Source organism: Chlamydotis macqueenii, chromosome 3 (assembly GCF_036417535.1).
Source record: "Chlamydotis macqueenii isolate bChlMac1 chromosome 3, bChlMac1.mat, whole genome shotgun sequence".
Taxonomy (NCBI): domain Eukaryota; kingdom Metazoa; phylum Chordata; class Aves; order Otidiformes; family Otididae; genus Chlamydotis; species Chlamydotis macqueenii.
The window spans coordinates 20,110,262-20,128,438 of record NC_141558.1 but is presented as its reverse complement, the minus strand read 5'-3'; the positions used below and the strand labels follow the sequence as shown (position 1 = coordinate 20,128,438).

At 37.1% G+C, this 18,177-nt stretch overlaps 1 protein-coding gene across 7 annotated transcripts in view; it reads right to left on the bottom strand.

The window, feature by feature from the left end:
- The window catches only part of MYT1L (myelin transcription factor 1 like), a 319,362-nt gene that overhangs the window by 58,163 nt on the left and 243,022 nt on the right, over positions 1-18,177 (bottom strand). For 6 of the 7 annotated variants that reach the window (XM_086744916.1, XM_086744914.1, XM_086744918.1 and 3 more), the window contains 7 exons: positions 17,937-18,027; positions 15,381-15,488; positions 11,980-12,191; positions 5,831-6,078; positions 3,318-3,554; positions 1,452-1,573; positions 464-532 (listed from right to left, as the gene is read on the bottom strand). In XM_086744916.1, the coding sequence (XP_086601042.1) occupies positions 464-532; positions 1,452-1,573; positions 3,318-3,554; positions 5,831-6,078; positions 11,980-12,191; positions 15,381-15,488; positions 17,937-18,027 (1,087 nt within the window). Of the gene's footprint in view, positions 1-463; positions 533-1,029; positions 1,093-1,451; positions 1,574-3,317; positions 3,555-5,830; positions 6,079-11,979; positions 12,192-15,380; positions 15,489-17,936; positions 18,028-18,177 lie in introns of all 7 variants that reach the window. The other variant, XM_086744921.1, reaches the window with a different exon arrangement.

Sequence of the window (18,177 nt, the reverse complement as noted above, 5' to 3'; positions counted from 1 at the left end):
ACAACAGTGATACAAACCTGGGAAAAATTATGCAAGCATTAGGGATAAACAAATTGTTTTCTTTTCCCTCTGATCTATGTCTGAGAAACTACAGCACTTCAGTGGTTGTGTAATTCATCAGTCTAATCACATGAGAATTTTCTGTTCTAACTAGCAATAAATAATAAATGTTCAGAAAAAAAAATAATTACAGGAATTGAAACATTTAGATGAAATTCCAGAAGTTCTCACTTTTGTCCATCCCTGTAACCTAATGAATACACAAAAGGAAATACTACGTCAACAGACTTAAGTATAGAGCTAGCCTGTATGGAATTTCTAGAGACTTCAATACATGTTCTAAGTAGGATCAGCCCCTTCTGCAGCAGTTCTCCAAACATCCTTTCTAATTTCTGATATAATTATACACAATTTGCAGTCAAATAAATACTTATAAAGAAAATATTTGCTTTTTATATCTTACTTGAGTTCTTGTGAGCTTGTGGCCAGCATACTTCGAATGCTTTTGTCAGCCAAGGGACAGCCCGATAAACTGTAAGACACGGCAGGACATACAAGTAAGTTAATCTTGTTATTGACTAAACACTCCCAAACAAACACAACATAAAAATTAAAAAGTAAAAGTTTGTAATGCAGAAAAGCGATGGGGCAAGTGCTGTAATATTGAAGTTTGTAATATAGTTAACCCTCTGAATATATTTAGTTATCAACATTACTTCCAAAATTACATACTGTGAATATTCTTTTTTTTTGTTTGTTTCTCTATGAACTAGTAAAATGTAACAAAAAATATTTGAGATTCCTGGGTTAACTACTTAAATGCTTAAGAATACTTTGGAAATTTTAGTAATCTATTTAAAAATAAAAGACGTTTATACAACACACAAATTAGCATGCTTTTAAGATCAACATATATTACTCAAAGGGTTAACACATAGTTCAACGTTTTACTTTGACAGCATTGTTGAGGTAAGCTGAAAACAATAAATTGAAAAGACAGAATCCACCATGAAAAAAATGAAGTCACACCTTCTATGTGAGGCGTAATTACCAGTCACATGACCACTCCCATCACACCCTGGTGTTGGACATCTGCCACCAAACAAAAACAAAAACAGCCAAAATAGTAAGTATGTTTAAAAAAACTTTTAAAAGTTTCATTGTTTCCAGTTTAGCTGCAATGACTGCAAGGGGTTTTAAGCATCCTAATTGAAAAGCTGCAAAATGAACAGGTTTAAATGAAAATGGCGTCTCAATACAATATAGCATCATTAAGAACAAGCAAATACACGTTAGCTTATCACTTTACTTAACTGGCAGTTTGAAACATTTATATGCTGCAAATGTTGCATGCTCATACTGCAAGGCGTATATGTACTCATTTGTTTGAAAAAGACAAAGAGAGAAAAGGTTAAAAGGAGAAAAATAATTTCACCTCACATTATGCTTACGTTATTAAATCCTTTTTGCTCTCTTTGCATTGAGGGTATTTGGGTTTAGGACTTGGGATTGTAACTTCACCAGGATATCTTCTTTCTTCAAGCGCCTCTTGGAAAGGATCCAAATCTTCTGGCTACAGGCAAATGTATATGCGTTAGTTTCAGCTAGGTGAGGTTACAAGTGAGACAAAATAATGCAAAGTAGAGTCATCAGGCATTATCTCCTTCTTTATTCTGTTCTGCCAGAGAAAATGAATTAAATAATTATTTTATATTCCTTCATCTATTAAACTTTTAAATGATATTTGGATATTTTGATGAAGACTCAACAATAAGTGGAATATACAGTTCTTTAACTAGAAAAGAAAAGAAACGGGCAAAACAGAGCTTTTTCTAGAGCTGCCATATATATATTTTGCTTTAAAATAATAGTATTTTTTCCTAAAGTCACCAGAAAAAGGAGGAAAAGGAAGAAAGATTACTAAATACAGTATCTTACAAATCAGAAAGCCATCTTAAATAACATTTTTAACAGTTTAGAATATCTAAAAGATTAAATCTTAACATCTACATGCAGAATCTCAATCTGAGGCAAAACTCAATGGATCTGTCTGGCAAAACAGAATGATGTAATTTGTAATTAACTTTACTGATACATTCAGAAATTCAAAATCATCTATTTCAGGAACAAAGTGGCTGAATGTATTGATTTAGCAATTCCTGCAGATGGTGCTATAAACACCACAGTACAAAGAGGGAGTTCCGCTTACTCTGAAGAAACCACACTATCCTGTGTTTTACCTCACATTTTCTTGATAGTGACAGATTTCCTCCTAACTTCAGTGAAATTAATAGCAAAACTGTAATTAACACCAGATCTAGAATGCATTAAATGTACTTAGTGAAAATGCCAGTTTGTTATATGTTTCAAAGTTACTGAAAAGAGTTTTGTATTTTAATTGAATTTGGCAAGAGATGTGCTACACAAGTGATTAGTCTAATTTTCTTTAATAAACGAAGAAAAAACAGAGAACAATCTCTAGAAGTCTCTAAACGGCTAAATTGTGTTGAATGCAGTATTGTAAACTGCACAGTGGCTAAGGCTGAAACCTGATGAACAAAAGCAATGACATTAAAACTTGTCAGCAGACCTCTTCAGTGTCCAGGCTGTTCTAAGTTTTGAAAAGAACAATAAATTCACTAACATATTTTCTTTATTTGCCTCTTCTGTTGAAAGGGTTTTGCTGTTGTCTTGGTATTATGAATTGAAGAATAATACTTATTTCTAATATCCCTTCTTTGTATTCCTGAAATAAAAGCCCTTCATTAATACAGGCCCTTTCACACAGAGAGCTATCAGGACTGTATAAGTAATCTAGAAGAAGATTAGCTGAAATAGTTGAAAGCTTACATTATACTCTGCTGCTTTTGTTTAAATTGATTTCTAAGTAATACATGCTTTCAAATACTCAGCACATCATTTATGGTTTTCAAATTCAGGAGAATACCTTGTCTTGAGAGCTGATTATCCCAGTATTGCACAGTATGTCAACCTGCTTATATAGAGTAACGTAATCTGAATATAGCGAAACATCTTCACTGTAGAAAATATTTGTTAACAAGATGATGCTGTTAGAAAACATGATTCATGTTCATGGTTCAAATGTTCTCTTATGGAACTTAGTCACAGATCAGATGTGTGCCAGTATGATATAGTCCTAAAGATTAACCAGCAGAAAGTCCTTTTTTTTTTTTTTGCAGAACACTACCATTTTAATCACATTTTAACTGTGCTTAATCTTTCCCTCCAAATTTCAGAAATTTAATGAATTACCAGAATTAGATTGCAATGAGAACTAATAGATTAAAAAGACATACATTAATCTCTTTGGAATCATCTTCATCTATCCTACTGGGCTTCATTTTAGTGTAGTCCACTGGTAAGTCCCAGCAGTCACCCTCGTTCAGTTGGTAACACCGGTTATTCATCACGGCTTGCCGTTGTGGGGACATTGGCTCCAGTGGTGTCAAAATGGTACAGCAACCATCTCGCTGCCTCTGCTTGTTCATGCTCAGATCCAACGTCCCATTTTCATCGACTTCCATATCAGGATTCTGTCAAAATAAGAAAAATATTGTTAATTCGGCTTCACACTAGCAAACTGTTACCTCTCTGTGTTCTTCAATCTGATTGCCTAGCAGAATGATAAAACGCTTTTCCATTCCTGTATAGATTGTAAGCATTGAGCCCCCTCCCACACATAGCATGATGCTGTTACACAACATTAATGCTGTTAGATTTCTTCCTGAATGGCTAATCTGATATTTGGAGGAAGAGGGAAGAGTCTTCATTACCCCTCCTGCCAGCTAGCACACAGGTGCAAAATTTGGAATGAAAAGGGGAAATCTTTAAAGGTATTTTCTTGTTGTCTCTATGCTCTTGATTTATTCTGTGACAGGTGAGTATCTGTGAGGTAACATCTGCATAATTCTTGTTTCCAGTCCTGACACCTGTCTGCATAGCAGCTAGCATAAAATAATCTTTGTTTCTTTGTTTATTTAACATTAACAGTCAGTGCTTGAATAGACAATGTCAGAAAATTAAACAGGGAGGTAGGATACCAAAACAAGTCCTTTTGGACACCATTTGCCAATGAGGAAATACATTCAGATTTCACAGTTCCGTCCCTGCAGGTGTAAATGTATTAACATTTTGTATATCTGTCTTTATAATCAATACATTTAGGTAGCTGAATAGTTGCAACAATAGTTGTGCCAATTTCTGCGGCGGCTGAGGTACTCTGAAAAACAGGGCGAGTATGGGCTCTGACTTTTTCTTTTATAGAAACAAAAAGGGGTTGTCTATTATATTATGTGAGAAGACAAAAGATATCTTAAAATGAAGACAAATTTTAAAAAACTAAGGCCAGATAAAATAAAAATGCCCATAGAGAATCCTTCATCCTTTCAAAAATGAAACGCTCCAGAAGAAATTTGGTTTCAAAACTAATGTGAATACAACTCACTCCTTGTATGTCTGATAACTTTCTCTCCTCTGGTTAACAACAGAGCTGCAGAAAAGCACTGTGAATGCAAATCTCTCTCTCTGAATTACTGCCTTTTGTCAGAGCATGTATCTAATTGCTGCTATCCTGCTAACTTAATTTAGAAAATACTTGTTTGTCTTCTCAAATTCATTCCTTCAGTCTCAATACAGGGTGATACATTAGGAAAAAGTCCCCTTTTGGTTTTGACACTAAAGATTTTTAGCATCGTATTCCAACTTTTTCCATTGTGTTGATATAGAAAACAACTGCATTTATTTATATGCCAGAAAGTCACCAGCCATTCTGGTTTAAATCATTATTACTACTAATACTGACTACTATGCGTTTAGTTTGTTATCAATGATCAAGGGGCTTTACACGACGAGGAGAAGAAAACCTTTGTCTATATGTAGAAGAACAGAACATGTCTGCCAGCTCCAAAGCTCTTCTCTAAGCACAATAAAAATGTTTCTTCTGCACTGCATCTGTCTGCCTAGCCATCTAGTGGTCTCCTAGAGGTAACACCATACTGTTTGCTGGTGCGTGTTAAACACTGATTTCTTAACAGCTATCAGAGTGGAAATTCAATGCTTATAATAAAAAAAAATCTTTGGGTAAATCTTTAATGAATGCTAATAGTGCACTGCTTTTCTTAATATATAAAGCTTATAAACAAAAGATTTTATTTATGTCTGTATAGCCATTTCATAATATACTGATGCTCTCTGAACATACGGAACATTAGTGACCCCACACTACTGTTAAGCACATTTAAAGTTACTTGTACTGGAGCACTGGTTCCTTGCAAATGTATTATGCAGTGAGTTAAGAACTCCAGTATCACAGACAGGCAAGAAATTATAACATACAAGTAACATAGACTTCTTTGCACTAGATCTTACAAGCTTAGGTCCCATTTGTGACTTTTACATTAAAATACATCGTTAAATCTTAATCCTGTCACAAAATGTATGAATCAGCCCGCATTTAGCAAAAAAAAATCAGTAGTGCAATTAATACCACTTGAGCAAGCTAAACATGTTTTACAATGATAGATCTCACTGGTAAGAGACAAATTAAAAAAAGGAGGAGTACATGCTATCAGTATCATCAGTTTATATACCGATCGGAATTTCCAGAGATACTTGTGAGCAATTTGCATTTTTCCTTTTTTTTTTTTTTTGCCTCCCTGCTTCAGCAGAGCCACCAGATTATGTTAATTTCGAGGAAAAGAGAAAAAAAAAAAGCAAGACGTACTAAAGCTATTCTTCTATCTATTAGGGCCACAGAGCAAGTGCAGTAACGAGAAATCTTCATCAACAAACAGTATTACTAATTTTTTACCCTTGCACAGAGATCCTGCGGCTTAGTGGAGAGGTTCTGAGGCATCTCCCTGCAGCGAGTGGAGAGATTCAGAATAGCAGTAGCAGCCATGTGCGCTGCCTCCATGTCATGAGTATAGTCAAAGCTGCTCTTGCTGCAGGTACTGCTGGCACTGCTGCCTCCACCACAACTCATATTGCTGCTGCTGCTAGGGGCATAACTGCTTGTTGTGCTGCTGGTTGGACTTGAATTCTTACAGTAGCGTTTAGCTGTGGGAAGAAATATGACAAGGATGACTCAAAAGAACGAACATTCTGCATAAGCGAAGAGAAAAACAAACTGCTGGAGGTGAAATTTATAATGAGCAACAGTAACTGATGCAAAAAAAAAAAAAACAAAAACCCAGCAATAAGAACGATGGCTGTATTTCTTGATTTCTGTCTGTGACTTTCATATGCTACATATGTGAGTTTGCATGAAATAACCTCCTGTAAAAATCTGCATGATGTGATCATGAATCATTCTGACAAACGGGCTGGATTTAGAAAACAATAAAAACACAGAAACACTGCTTTTACCCCACATATATAGTCAGACAGAAGGTAGGATCTGCTCGGCTCATTCATTTCAATTAATGAGGGGCAACATAACACTGTGGGGCCTTTTCACATTTACATGAGCAAACTGTTAATTTAAGGCCTAGACTCCCCAGAGCTGCCGGGGATCAAGGCCATTGTAAAGCTGACAGGCTTGGTCTCTGGGCCACAGTGCTACCCATATGTCCTCAAACACTCCATCCTTCCTAAGGTTCTTCTTCATACATCACAGGCAAATATTACGACACTGGCCATCAGAAAGGAGAGGAAAATGATGCAAGAAGAAAGGTGGTGGTTACATGTGAGTTTTACTATGGCTTGCACAAAGGCTAGAAGCAGTGGCTGTATAAGCGGAAACAGATATAAGTGAAACGTCCCCACCTTCGAACAGTCTGAGCACCTACAACTCTCCATAAAAACAGTAAGGACCAAAGTCACCCCTTCCTGCTCACGCCAAGGACAGCAGCACTCAGCTGTACCCTGCCCGACAGAAGCTGTGAGGGGTCAGAGAAGGGCTAAGGCGCTGATAAACCTAACGTTCAGCCTATCTAAATACAACACAGCACTGCTGCTGCTTTTAAGAAGTGCTCCTTTCAGCCAAAAGCATTATAGTAATAATGCAAAACAGCCCTATTAGCCCACTTAATTCTCCAACCCTCTTCCCAAATAAGCTGTTTTAAAAGTGTTTATATAAAATGCAAGAAAGTGTCAGCTCATCTCCTAAATCTAAAAGTTTATATATTTTCATTTAAAAAAGAAAGTCAAGGTCAGAGGATACATACATGCATATTACAGCAACTACTTTCCCTTAAGATGGAAATGTATACTGCAGAGATCATACCATATAGCACAGTATAACAATAACCAACTAGCATGCTGATTAGAGAGCTATACAAAAAAGGTCAGGCCCTAGCTAGAGCTCCTCTGTGATGGGCTCCATTTAAATGCCAGGCTCTTCAGGTGTATTTGTCTGAGCAGACATACATACAATAATCTGCTCCCATGAGCACAGCCCATTTGTGAACCACAGGCTGCTTTGGTAGGCAGGCAGGGTTCAAAAGAAGAATCTGAAAGCAAAGTATCTCTGCTAGAGCTTATGTCATCCTCCTTTCTCTCAAAAACTGAAAAAAAATCATGGCATTATTTCTACTGTAAAGGAAATAGTGTTTCACTTAATTCATAACAGATGGAGTTTTCTCAGGAAAACCACATAATGCACAGGGTGTGATTTTTTTTTTTTTAAGTGAAGTGAATGCTAAACATTCATCACATTTCTTTGTTTTGAACACATAGTAGCACTACTCTAGCAGGGTATCCACTAATAATAAACCTGTGAACCATTTCTCAAGAGTTTCATTATTAATATAGTAGTCAGTAGTGGTCCTTAAAAATTCAGCATTTATCCATTCTTACTTTGTAATGGTATCCAAGACACACAAGAATTTTCCTATACTTAAAGAAGGAAATAATTGAATAATTCAGTTTCTACTGTGTTAACACAGTAGGCACTCTGTACCACTGAACTTGTCAAATTAGAAATAATTTTCAAAATTCATATGAACAAATAAGACTTCTGTCGCTTGCAAAAAATGTTAGTCATGTTATAGCAGGTCACATTTAGACAGACATAAGAGACATACTACATGAGAAATTATATGAGAATGTGTGCGAAAGAAAGGGAGGGAAAGTAGCAGCTTTATACATAGGACTAACCATCAGAAACTCATGCAGGCTCTGATACGGACTCCTCTGTGGCCTTGGTCAAACTATATTATCCCTCGAATTCATTTTCCCTATAAATAGAAAGTTGCTTCTAAAATTTAGTTGTGTTGTGATTCACTTGCAAAACACTTCAAGATGTAAAGTACTATAACCATGCTATGCAATTATTAGCTTTTAGATTACCAATAATTTAAGCAAAGCTCACTTAGAGAGAAATGGCCATGGTTATCTTAACTTTACTGAAGCTGTATATTTTAAGATGAGTCATATAACCCAGACTGTTCATTTCACATTAGCTTTGCAGGAGAAACAAAGACCACCAATTTATAATTAACTAAATCAAGCTGATCTCTAATGAAGGGAAAGATGCATTGTTTCAGTATCAGATAATTCTGCTTGCTATGTTGCCCAACTCTGTGGCGCCAGGTTTCGGAAACTCTGTACTCCCCCCTATGCTTCATGATTTGGAGCGAAATCAAATGTGGAGAACACCTTTCCCATTAAATAACAGATACAGGTCGAACCAACTGCATACCCATACTGGCCTCCCATCAGACATGCCTGAGGGCTGATTACAAAGAACCCCTCTAAGTCAACAGGCTCCTCTTGCTAATTAATAACAGAGGAGTGGGAGAGATCCTAAAAACATAAAGGACCCAACTAAGACGTCTGGAGTGGAATTAAATTCTGCCCAGGCGCCCTCATCCCCAGTATTGCCTAAAATTGAATGTGCTATGTAAATTAATTACAGTTTCAACAGTTTTTCTGACTTGCACAATAAGAGATTCACCTCACCTAACTTTAAATATCTGACCTAGTCATTACAGGCTTCTTCTACAAGCAGTGTTAAAAAATAGGAACTTTCGGGCAATGATTCACCTGACAAGTTTTAAATATGTACTTCAGGAGGAGATGTATTACATCAGAGAAGTGTCTATCTTTCTCCTTGGATCTGAAAGGGGTGACAAGCTCAGATGTACGTGTTGACATTATAAAAGTCTAGATATGGTCAGACTGATCCCACTCCTAACATTTCCACACTGTTTTGATGGAAGGACCCAGTCCTTCTGTTGAGATGAGAGGAGCTCCTGTCATCACCTGAACAACTCAAAAGGTTCCTGTCTCCCCTCTCTGCTGTGTACAGCTTCTCTTATCTCTGCTGCTGTACACCATAAGCCCAACATCCAATACACCATGAAACTGGTTTCAAAGGGAAAACAAGCCCACAAACACAAGATTTCTCAAGAATTATCAGAGTATCCTACCCCACAATACAAAGTCTCCATTTTCTGTTTGGTTTTTACTAAAGCTTACTGGAAAAAAAAAAACCAAAAACAAGAAAACAATCCAAAGGAGCTATTTATGTTCATATCACTCACAATCATACACTTACTGAACATATAATCCCTTTCTCTGATGATGAAAATACAGTGCTAGCTTACAATTAAAAAAAGGATTGAGACATGAAGTTATTGATTTTTCAGATCTTGGACTATTTGTCTCACCTGATATAGTCAGAAAAACGAAAGTGCTGTTTACTTGCAAGTTCCCCCAAAACCTTGGGTTTACTTTCATGTTTTTCAGGATGACTTTTCAAAACTAAATCTGCGTTTATATAGATGCGTTTGCTGACATACACAATAGGTGTACACTCTGTACCTCCATAATAGCTTTAGTAGCAATAATTAGTAATTTTTTCACACATAAATATGAAATCACCTAGAAATACTGCAAAGTTTCTTGAGGAAAAGTGGCTCTTTTAAGTGAAGAGCCTCCTCCTGAAATCTCTTCCATATTCAGTTATTTACAATAACTGTCCCATTGGAAGTCAGTGCCAACACCTTGAACAATTTCAGTGTGCCCAGGATTTCACTTCATCGTTCTATGAATTTAGCTGATTTTCCTCAAGAACTTCCAAACCCTTTGCCAATTTAAGCCAAATAAGATGCAGTACTTATGGAGTATCAGAGATGAGAATCCTACAGGTTTCATGAAAATCATTGATAGGCTACAAAGGCTACTCAAACTAGGTCCTATCTCTGGGACCATGTTGGCATGTCTGGCCAAACGCATTACTTGGAACCAGGTACAGCGTGTTTTGCCTCCTGCAGAGCCAGCGGTATGGAACAAATCAATAGAGAATTAGCCTTCATTTGGCAAATCTCTTCCAACTACAATGGGCTTCAGCTGTTCTGAGTACACAAGAACCACATATATTTGCTGTCCCAGCATGAATCACATGTATATAGGGTCCCTCAGTCCTCTCTGGCTCACATCACTGAGCAGTGAAGCTATCTAGTCTCAGTCTTATCTCCAAGTAAAATTCCTATTTATATCAAAGGAAGATGAGTGTGTATAAAAACAGTGACCTATATCACGCTAGCCTTTCATTATTTAAGGCCACTGTTAAACTTGTGTTTAATGTTACATATATTCTCAAGTTCTGGTGATTTGGGGAAAAAAAAAAGAAGAGTTTGCAAGTACTTGGTGAAAAGGGATCTTAAATGAGAAAAATATAAATTAGTTGCTTAAGAATCAGTAATTTGATGTGAAAATATGCATGTCCACAGGATTCCCAGCAATACTCTGATTCTTTCCCTTCTGCAAGGGTACACTGAGCATATACACAACAGTTAATATCTCATTTACCTTAAATTAATGTAGGCTCACTAGTTTTCTAACCACACTTAGAGCCAGTGCTTTACCTTTAATAATGTCCAAGCCCGTATTCTGATACAGGCAAACAAGATGAGTGTGTAATAGAAGAAAAAAGGACACTTTTACTGAAAAATATGTTGCCTTTCACAACCCTTCTCCTTTCTGCTATAGTGCAAGAACATGCCTGTTGATTCTATGAGAACAAAATATCAGCAATATGAATGCAAGAGCTGTAGCAATTTTCCCTTTCTCCATTTACCTACTTTTGAACGTCAGAGTCTGTGTTAGGGCAACAGCATAAACTGTTCTATATAGTTTATTCATTTCTGTTTTCCTAAACAAAAATCTGACACCTGCCTGAAATCTCCTGTGGTAGTTAGCGAGTAGTATCAAATACTTCAACCAAAAAATAAACTGTTAACATTCAAAAAAAGGAAAAAAAAAAGAAAATAAAAGATAAAGGCACAGGGTTTTTATATATATATATATATATATACAGACACATGTAATATATATACACATGTAATTGTATTGCTCTCAAAAATTCCCGACGTCCTCAAAAGCTATAATCAAAATCCTAATTCTTTATCTTGCAGTTCATTTTTCTCCCCTAATAAAAATTCTCCTGCCTGACAAACCCCATATATTGTCTTCTCCTGAATGGAAGCCACTTTCAGTCTACTCCTAAACATGTTACTTCTGTTAAGTTTTCCAGAGAATTCAACAGGTGTATTCATGAGGACAAAATGAGCAGAAATGCCTCATTAAGTTAGGAGTGGTGATTTCTGAAGTGCAATGAGTTCCAGGTTTTCTACTTCCACATCCCCATAGAGCAAGTATGTTATCTTTATGGGCTACCTGAACTACCGTATGGAAGTGAGAATCCTAATGTGACCCTTGGGGTCAGGTCTCCCAGCTAGTAACATAAGGAGTAGCTCTATTACTTAGCTTTTATTGCGATCTCAATACATCCCAAGAGCTGGAGATGTTCTTTTGCCAGTGCAACAATCCTGAAGCAAGCACCGTATACAACAACGCTTTTTAAAAAGGCCTTTAAAATAAGTTACACATGACAACATTCCTCATAATACTATATGAACATGAAAACATGTCTTATTTGTATGATGTTTACATATACAACAACATGATTAACTGCAAACTTGTCTCTCATGTATAAGAGTGTGCACCTCCTACCATCATATCCTTTGGGGGATATATCCCTGGATTGCACCTTGGGAGCTATGGCTCTCTTGCCATAGGCATGGTTGTCATAACTGTTATATTCAAACGTAGTCTTAGAGTATTTCTCTAGTTCCTTGGCCAAGTTGGAGCGGGGTGTGGTGGTGGGGACATTGTTTCTGTAGCCATACTGAGGGATCTCCAATTGCTTAACAAAGCACATGGGCCTAGAAATTAAAGATATGTAAAGTTTGTTAGATGCAGTTCAGTTTACTGTGTCTGTGCATAATTTAAAGCTCAGATTAGAAAGTCTTAGTTATTTCTTGTACTCAAGAGACAGCAATATATTACTGCATTTGCTTAGTTTGGTTATTTTCAGCAGACAAACAATATATATTTTCTTGAACAAAGCCTAGACAAAATTAATTATAATACCACTAAATGTATCCTGTAGCTAAAAGGATTTTAAAATTCTATTTTAAAATACTTCAGGGTTTCCCCTTTCCCATGTAATTGCATCACATAGCAAACATATTCTCTTTTGGGAGGTGAATTAAAGAGGAGCAAGCAGACTGACAGAAGAAGCTTGGACAAATTCCTTTAAATGTCAAAAAGAAAAAAAGGCACTGGAAACTCCACTTAAGCAATGGAGTTTCCTCTGAATTTCATTCATTAGAGTTGTATGTTGTTTTCCTGTATGCTTTCCAAAGGAGCTAGCCCTGTGTCACCCCTCAGTATACAAATCCATGTTCATGTTAAGAAAGAAGCAGGAGAATCTCACAATCTCTGTTGACTTTGAGCTGCTGCCTCACAGATCCTGCTCACCCTTAAATGCAAGGCTGTGGCAGGAGCTGCGATTCCTGATACACAGATACACACCTCTAGGAAAGCTCTGTGAATGAATACAGAATAAAATTGTATTAGCTAAATTTGTCTTTTGTTTAGGACCAGGGAGGGTAGTCAGGAGAAGCGCTGGCTGATCTCATTCAGCCATTGGAGAAACTTGTGAAATCTCAGTGAAAGAATGCTGCAGTGAAATCCACCACTGTCACGCTATCTTCTGCATGTGTACACAGCAGCCATCAGCTCTCAAAGCAGGTAAATGAAGTTCGGATCCTGCAAACTTTACCTATATAAGAAAGTATTATATGACTGGGTCATAGGGAGCAAATGTTACACAGTGCTACATGTCTACCTACTGCGTTTTTGCAGAAGGTAAAGATGATGAACAGCACATCTGAGGTGCTTCTGCCGGAATCAAGAATCACATAATCAAGACATTTATCTTCCTCTTTTTTTTTTTTCTTTACTGCATTTATAACCAGAGGAAATGGAAAGAACATTCATAGGAACATAAATTCAGTCAAGACCAGAAATATCATCATGCTGACTGACAAAATGGAATGTGATAAACAGTAAGAAATAGGTTTTGAATATTATGTTTTTCTGAATGAATTCATTTTCATAGAATTTAGTCAGGATATTTATGTAACAATCACCTAAGAAATCATATTAGTCATACTATTGCCTTTGATTTATATATGCTCATTCCTTCAGACACTCCTTTCTCACAAAATACAGTGGGCTCATTTATATAATGAGCTGACATGAATAATATTTTGATCCTGACTCAAGATAATCTATATTTACTTAAAAAGATGCATTTCAGATCCTGTACATTCAATGCAAATACAAAATTTCAGTGGAAAATAAGTCCTATCAATTTGATCTTTTTTTTAAGTAAGAAATTTTAAATGTACATGGGATGGAAACAGGGATGAAGATAAATATTCAAGATTTACTCTTGAACACCTCAGCTGCCCATCAGTTGCCTGCATGCAAATATTATAAATAGCTCTCAAATTCTTAATCTTAAATACTTCAGTGACTTAAAGGTAAAATAGAAGCAGGAGACAAGATGAAAGCATTATTTGAGTTGCCTATAAAATCTGAAATACAGGCCAGGCTCACAAGCAAAGTTAAGATTGCAGCGCAACTTCCTAGCAAGTTTGCCAGCAAACCAGATGCTGCTTTTGAGCAGTTGTCTTTGTACGGCATCTCACTTCAGTGGCTTCCCTCTAATGAGCAGTGTTAAAAGCCACTGTTCTGCCTTTTTCCATCAAGTGAGGAACTGTGTTATTCCCTCAAAGGGTATTTTTTATTAATAGGTTTTGAAGAACACTTCCCTAACAAAACTGTCCAGGATGATGTATGGAAAACTATACAATCTGAGTTAGGGGCAGTTAAGACAGAGCCCATGAGAAACTATCTGAGGAAAGAGAACAAAGTCAACATGGAACGACAAGAAGTCTTCTGTAGATGTGACCCATATTCTGTGTTCTTAGCTCTATCGAAAGAGTGCTTTTGAAAAGACCATCAAGATTAGATGAAGTTTTAAGAAGATATTCAAAGAATGATGTTGATAATACAGTAGAAAACTTTCATTTTAAGCAGTTCTATCATATTTTAAATCTAGAAGATGGCTAAATACTAAGAAACCTATGGGATAAATAGGAAATTCTGGGAAATAAAGCTGCAGCACTTCGTCCAGGCTCTTCAAGGCAGCTGGGAGGGATGTACCTATCCCAGCCCACAGATATTGCAGTATCCATGGAGGAATTCTGCAGCTCTTGGGGCATCATCAGCATAAGGCTGGTACAACCATGCAGAAGTCTAGTTCCTTTACATGTATCCTTCACACTTCAGCTCCTTAGAAATAGTATTTCTTCCACCCACATATCTCAAAAGAGGAGACAATGGCACAAAGCTGGATACAGCTTTGGATAAATGCAGAATCCCATATGGATGAAGATAAAGGGTATAATTACATCAAATTGGTTCAAAGTCCTTCCCATATGAAAATTTAGGACAATTTTTCTCTCTTTCCATCCTTCCTGGCTGTGAGTAGGGGAACAGGGACAAAGAACTAAGCCTGACCGTATTTTGGACTCTAAGCTATACCTGCCATTTTATCAAGTGTCCTGCCAAAAACTGTGCTACCAGTTTGGTAATGTAAGTAGGGCTTCTGGTTTAATTTAAACTGATATTTACTAGTAAAAGCCTGCTGAAAAAACCAAGACTTACCGGTAAATATTAGTTTATTCCCAAAAGATACCAACTTTTTTCACATTGTTCTTAGACTTTGCACTCCAGCAGTCATCTTTACACCAAACAATGCCTAAGACAAAAATGAGCTTTTCAGCTTTACATGTATTTGCCAAAATAATTACCAACCCTCCCCCATGTAAATTGAGTGGGAAACATACACTGTGAGAATTGGATCCAGAAGCCCTAATTCTAACTCTTCTTTAAAGGAGATATATATGTATATACAAAGTATATAATATAAATTCTCAGATTAGGTGAATGTGTGATGAATTCTGCATAATAATAAGTATTATAGTGATTTCTAATACCTTAAAACCCGATCTGATGCCTGGTTTGATTTTGACACATCACAGTTCTGATGCTTCTCTTGAGCTTTAGCCAGTTTCTCTGCTGCAGCAATAGGACATCCAGAGAGGCTGCAATTACAGAAAGGAAATTTAATTGTCTTGTCCTGCATAGTTTCACATTATAGCACTGATCCAATTACTCCTTCTCCTCCTTAGCCAGCATCAGGAAGAATCTGAAGGAAAAGAGTTTCGAAAAGCTTTTTGGTCATGTGTGTTTTCTCTAGAATAGACTTCCTTTCTTCTGCTTTCAAAGATGCATGGTAGATCTTACATCTGCTCTTCTTCCCTGACTGTACATGTGTAGATTATTCATGGATGTAAGCCAGTGAACATACCAGTAGGAGAGGTGAATATAAACTGGAATCTACTGTGCAGCTCTGCTAGCAGACTTGTGGCCTTTATACTTCTACAAATGTTGCCAATTAAATGGCTCCTGAAGATGATTAAATGACAACACCCACATAGGCCAAATCTTGCACTGCTTCAGACTTCATTCAGCTCCATTAACTCGAGGTTTTTTGCAAGGCATCTAAATTAGTGCAAAATTTGGCCTTGAGTATGCAAGTCTACATGTCAACTATGTTACACTTAGTGTTTGTTCATGAATTTCAGCCACTAAAGTATGTTTTCTAATAGAGATGATGCAACATGAAAAGAACTTCTGCACTTAACACTCTATTAAATTTGCAAAAGCTGAACTATTATTGAAGTTACAATAATAAGCCTGATTCTTCTGGAAAAGATTTACAACAGGGAAAAATAAATATATTGATGCCAGCAGATGGTGCTCTTAGTGAAGCTGTAAAAACCGGTGACCTGACAATGGAGGGGGTCCTTCCCTTGTCATAGTCTATTGCGTGCTTATGTGACCGCAGCTCCCTGTGTTCTCCACAGGAAAAGAAATTAAAATGAAAGGCAAACCAGTGCATTCCCAGATGTTCCCTTCTCCACAGGAAATAAGGGAAAAAAAAAGAAAAAAAAATGAAGCAGAGCAAAATGCCCCAAAAGCTGCAGAAATTGGTGAGCACAGACTGCAGACTGCTCCCCCCAGCCCTCCCTTGCTGCCCTAGTTCTGCAGAGGGGTGAGGGGGCTCTGTGTGGTTTCGGAGTTATGCCAGAGGGCAGCTGCGCTCCACTGACAAGCTCTTCTTCAGACACCTCAAATATTCTAGCAGATATTCAACCAGAAGTGAATGCTGCTTCAAGCAGCAGTAATTCCCATAAAGCCTTCTCAGAGGTTTTTGCTGCATCTACTGGCAGCATCACTGCAGAGAAGAAAGAGGTACCGCAGCTTACTGCAGATGGGTTGGTACTCACAAGAGTCTTCCAGGAGAAATGCAATTAATATGAGGGGGTCTAGCAACCCAGAGCTTGATAAGACTGAATGTCCAGTACCTGTGTAGTTCCTTAAGCCTTCATGCTACAATTAACAGTAAAAAAGGAATTCGATAATAGGAACCTTGCATAGTTCCTTTTACCCTCTTATCTGCATTTCCTAATTTTTTTTAAATTGTAAAGAAACAAGCAAGATCTTCTTGCCCTGTGGGAAAATTACGACATGTACTAAAAATCATAGTAACATTTTGATAATTTTGTTATTTGGTTGACAGAATTTAATAGGCAATGGCATCCCTTCTATAAGAATCTATTAGCAATGTTAGGAAACTACAGGAAACATTCAAGGCCAAGTTGGATGCGGCACTGAACAACTTGATCTAGTTGAAGATGTCCCTGCTCCTTGCAGGGGGGTTGGACTACATGACCTTTAGGGGTATCTTCCAACCCAAACTATTCTATGATTCTAGGACTCTATGAAAGCTGCTTTTGTTCTTGAACTTCTTTTGCCTGGCTAGAACATTTACATCTAACATTTCTGGTTTCTCATTCTTAAATTTAATGAGACGTTTTCATAATGTTTCTTAAACAGGCAAAATTCTCGTTTGGTTTTAGCTGAATAAGGACTTTGGGGTTGAGATTGTGGTCAGTAGGAAAGCTAACTCTTATAATGTCTGTATACTTAAAATGCTGTTACTTAAGTATTAAAAAAAATCATTTTTAGGAGTACAGTGGATTTTTTAATGCACTATAAAAAAAGCCCTGAAGAGAGTGAAGTGTGAGAATAAGAACTCTGCCCTAGTCCTGATGATGTCAGCACACTCTTCCTTCTACCTGCAACGTATCTGTAAGGAGTCGTACTGTTTGTCTTGTACCACTGCTGTTCAGCCAATATCAAAACAAAAAGAAAAAAAATCCACCCCAAAAGCTAAGGATGTTTAAAATGTCTTCTGTGGATCAATTCATCCATACTGAAGCAAACATACTCTCTTCCTCCTCAGGAAATACATGAATAAATGTTATTCTTGAAAATGGATAAAGCACGCGAAGCACCATCTGTCAATCTTAAGAACAAAACACCACCACACACACTCACACCCCCCCCGCCAATGGACTGCCAGAAGGGCTGCAGTTCGGAGGCACTGTTCCCTCTAGATTGGTGTCCAGCGACGGCATCCTTACCTTCGGTGGGAATTCCTGTTGCTATTTACGTGGCCCCGGCCTGTGCAGCCTGGTGTAGGACACTTAAGAACATTTTCATGCATGGCAAGAACTTGACAAGGAGAGTAAGAGAAAACAGCAGAGTATGAAAACAAGAAAAAAAATCAAATCCCAGTATATATGAAACCATTTTAAAATAAAGCAGGATTCATTAACAACCAGCATTCCTCAAAATACACGTGACACACATAGCCAATAAAGC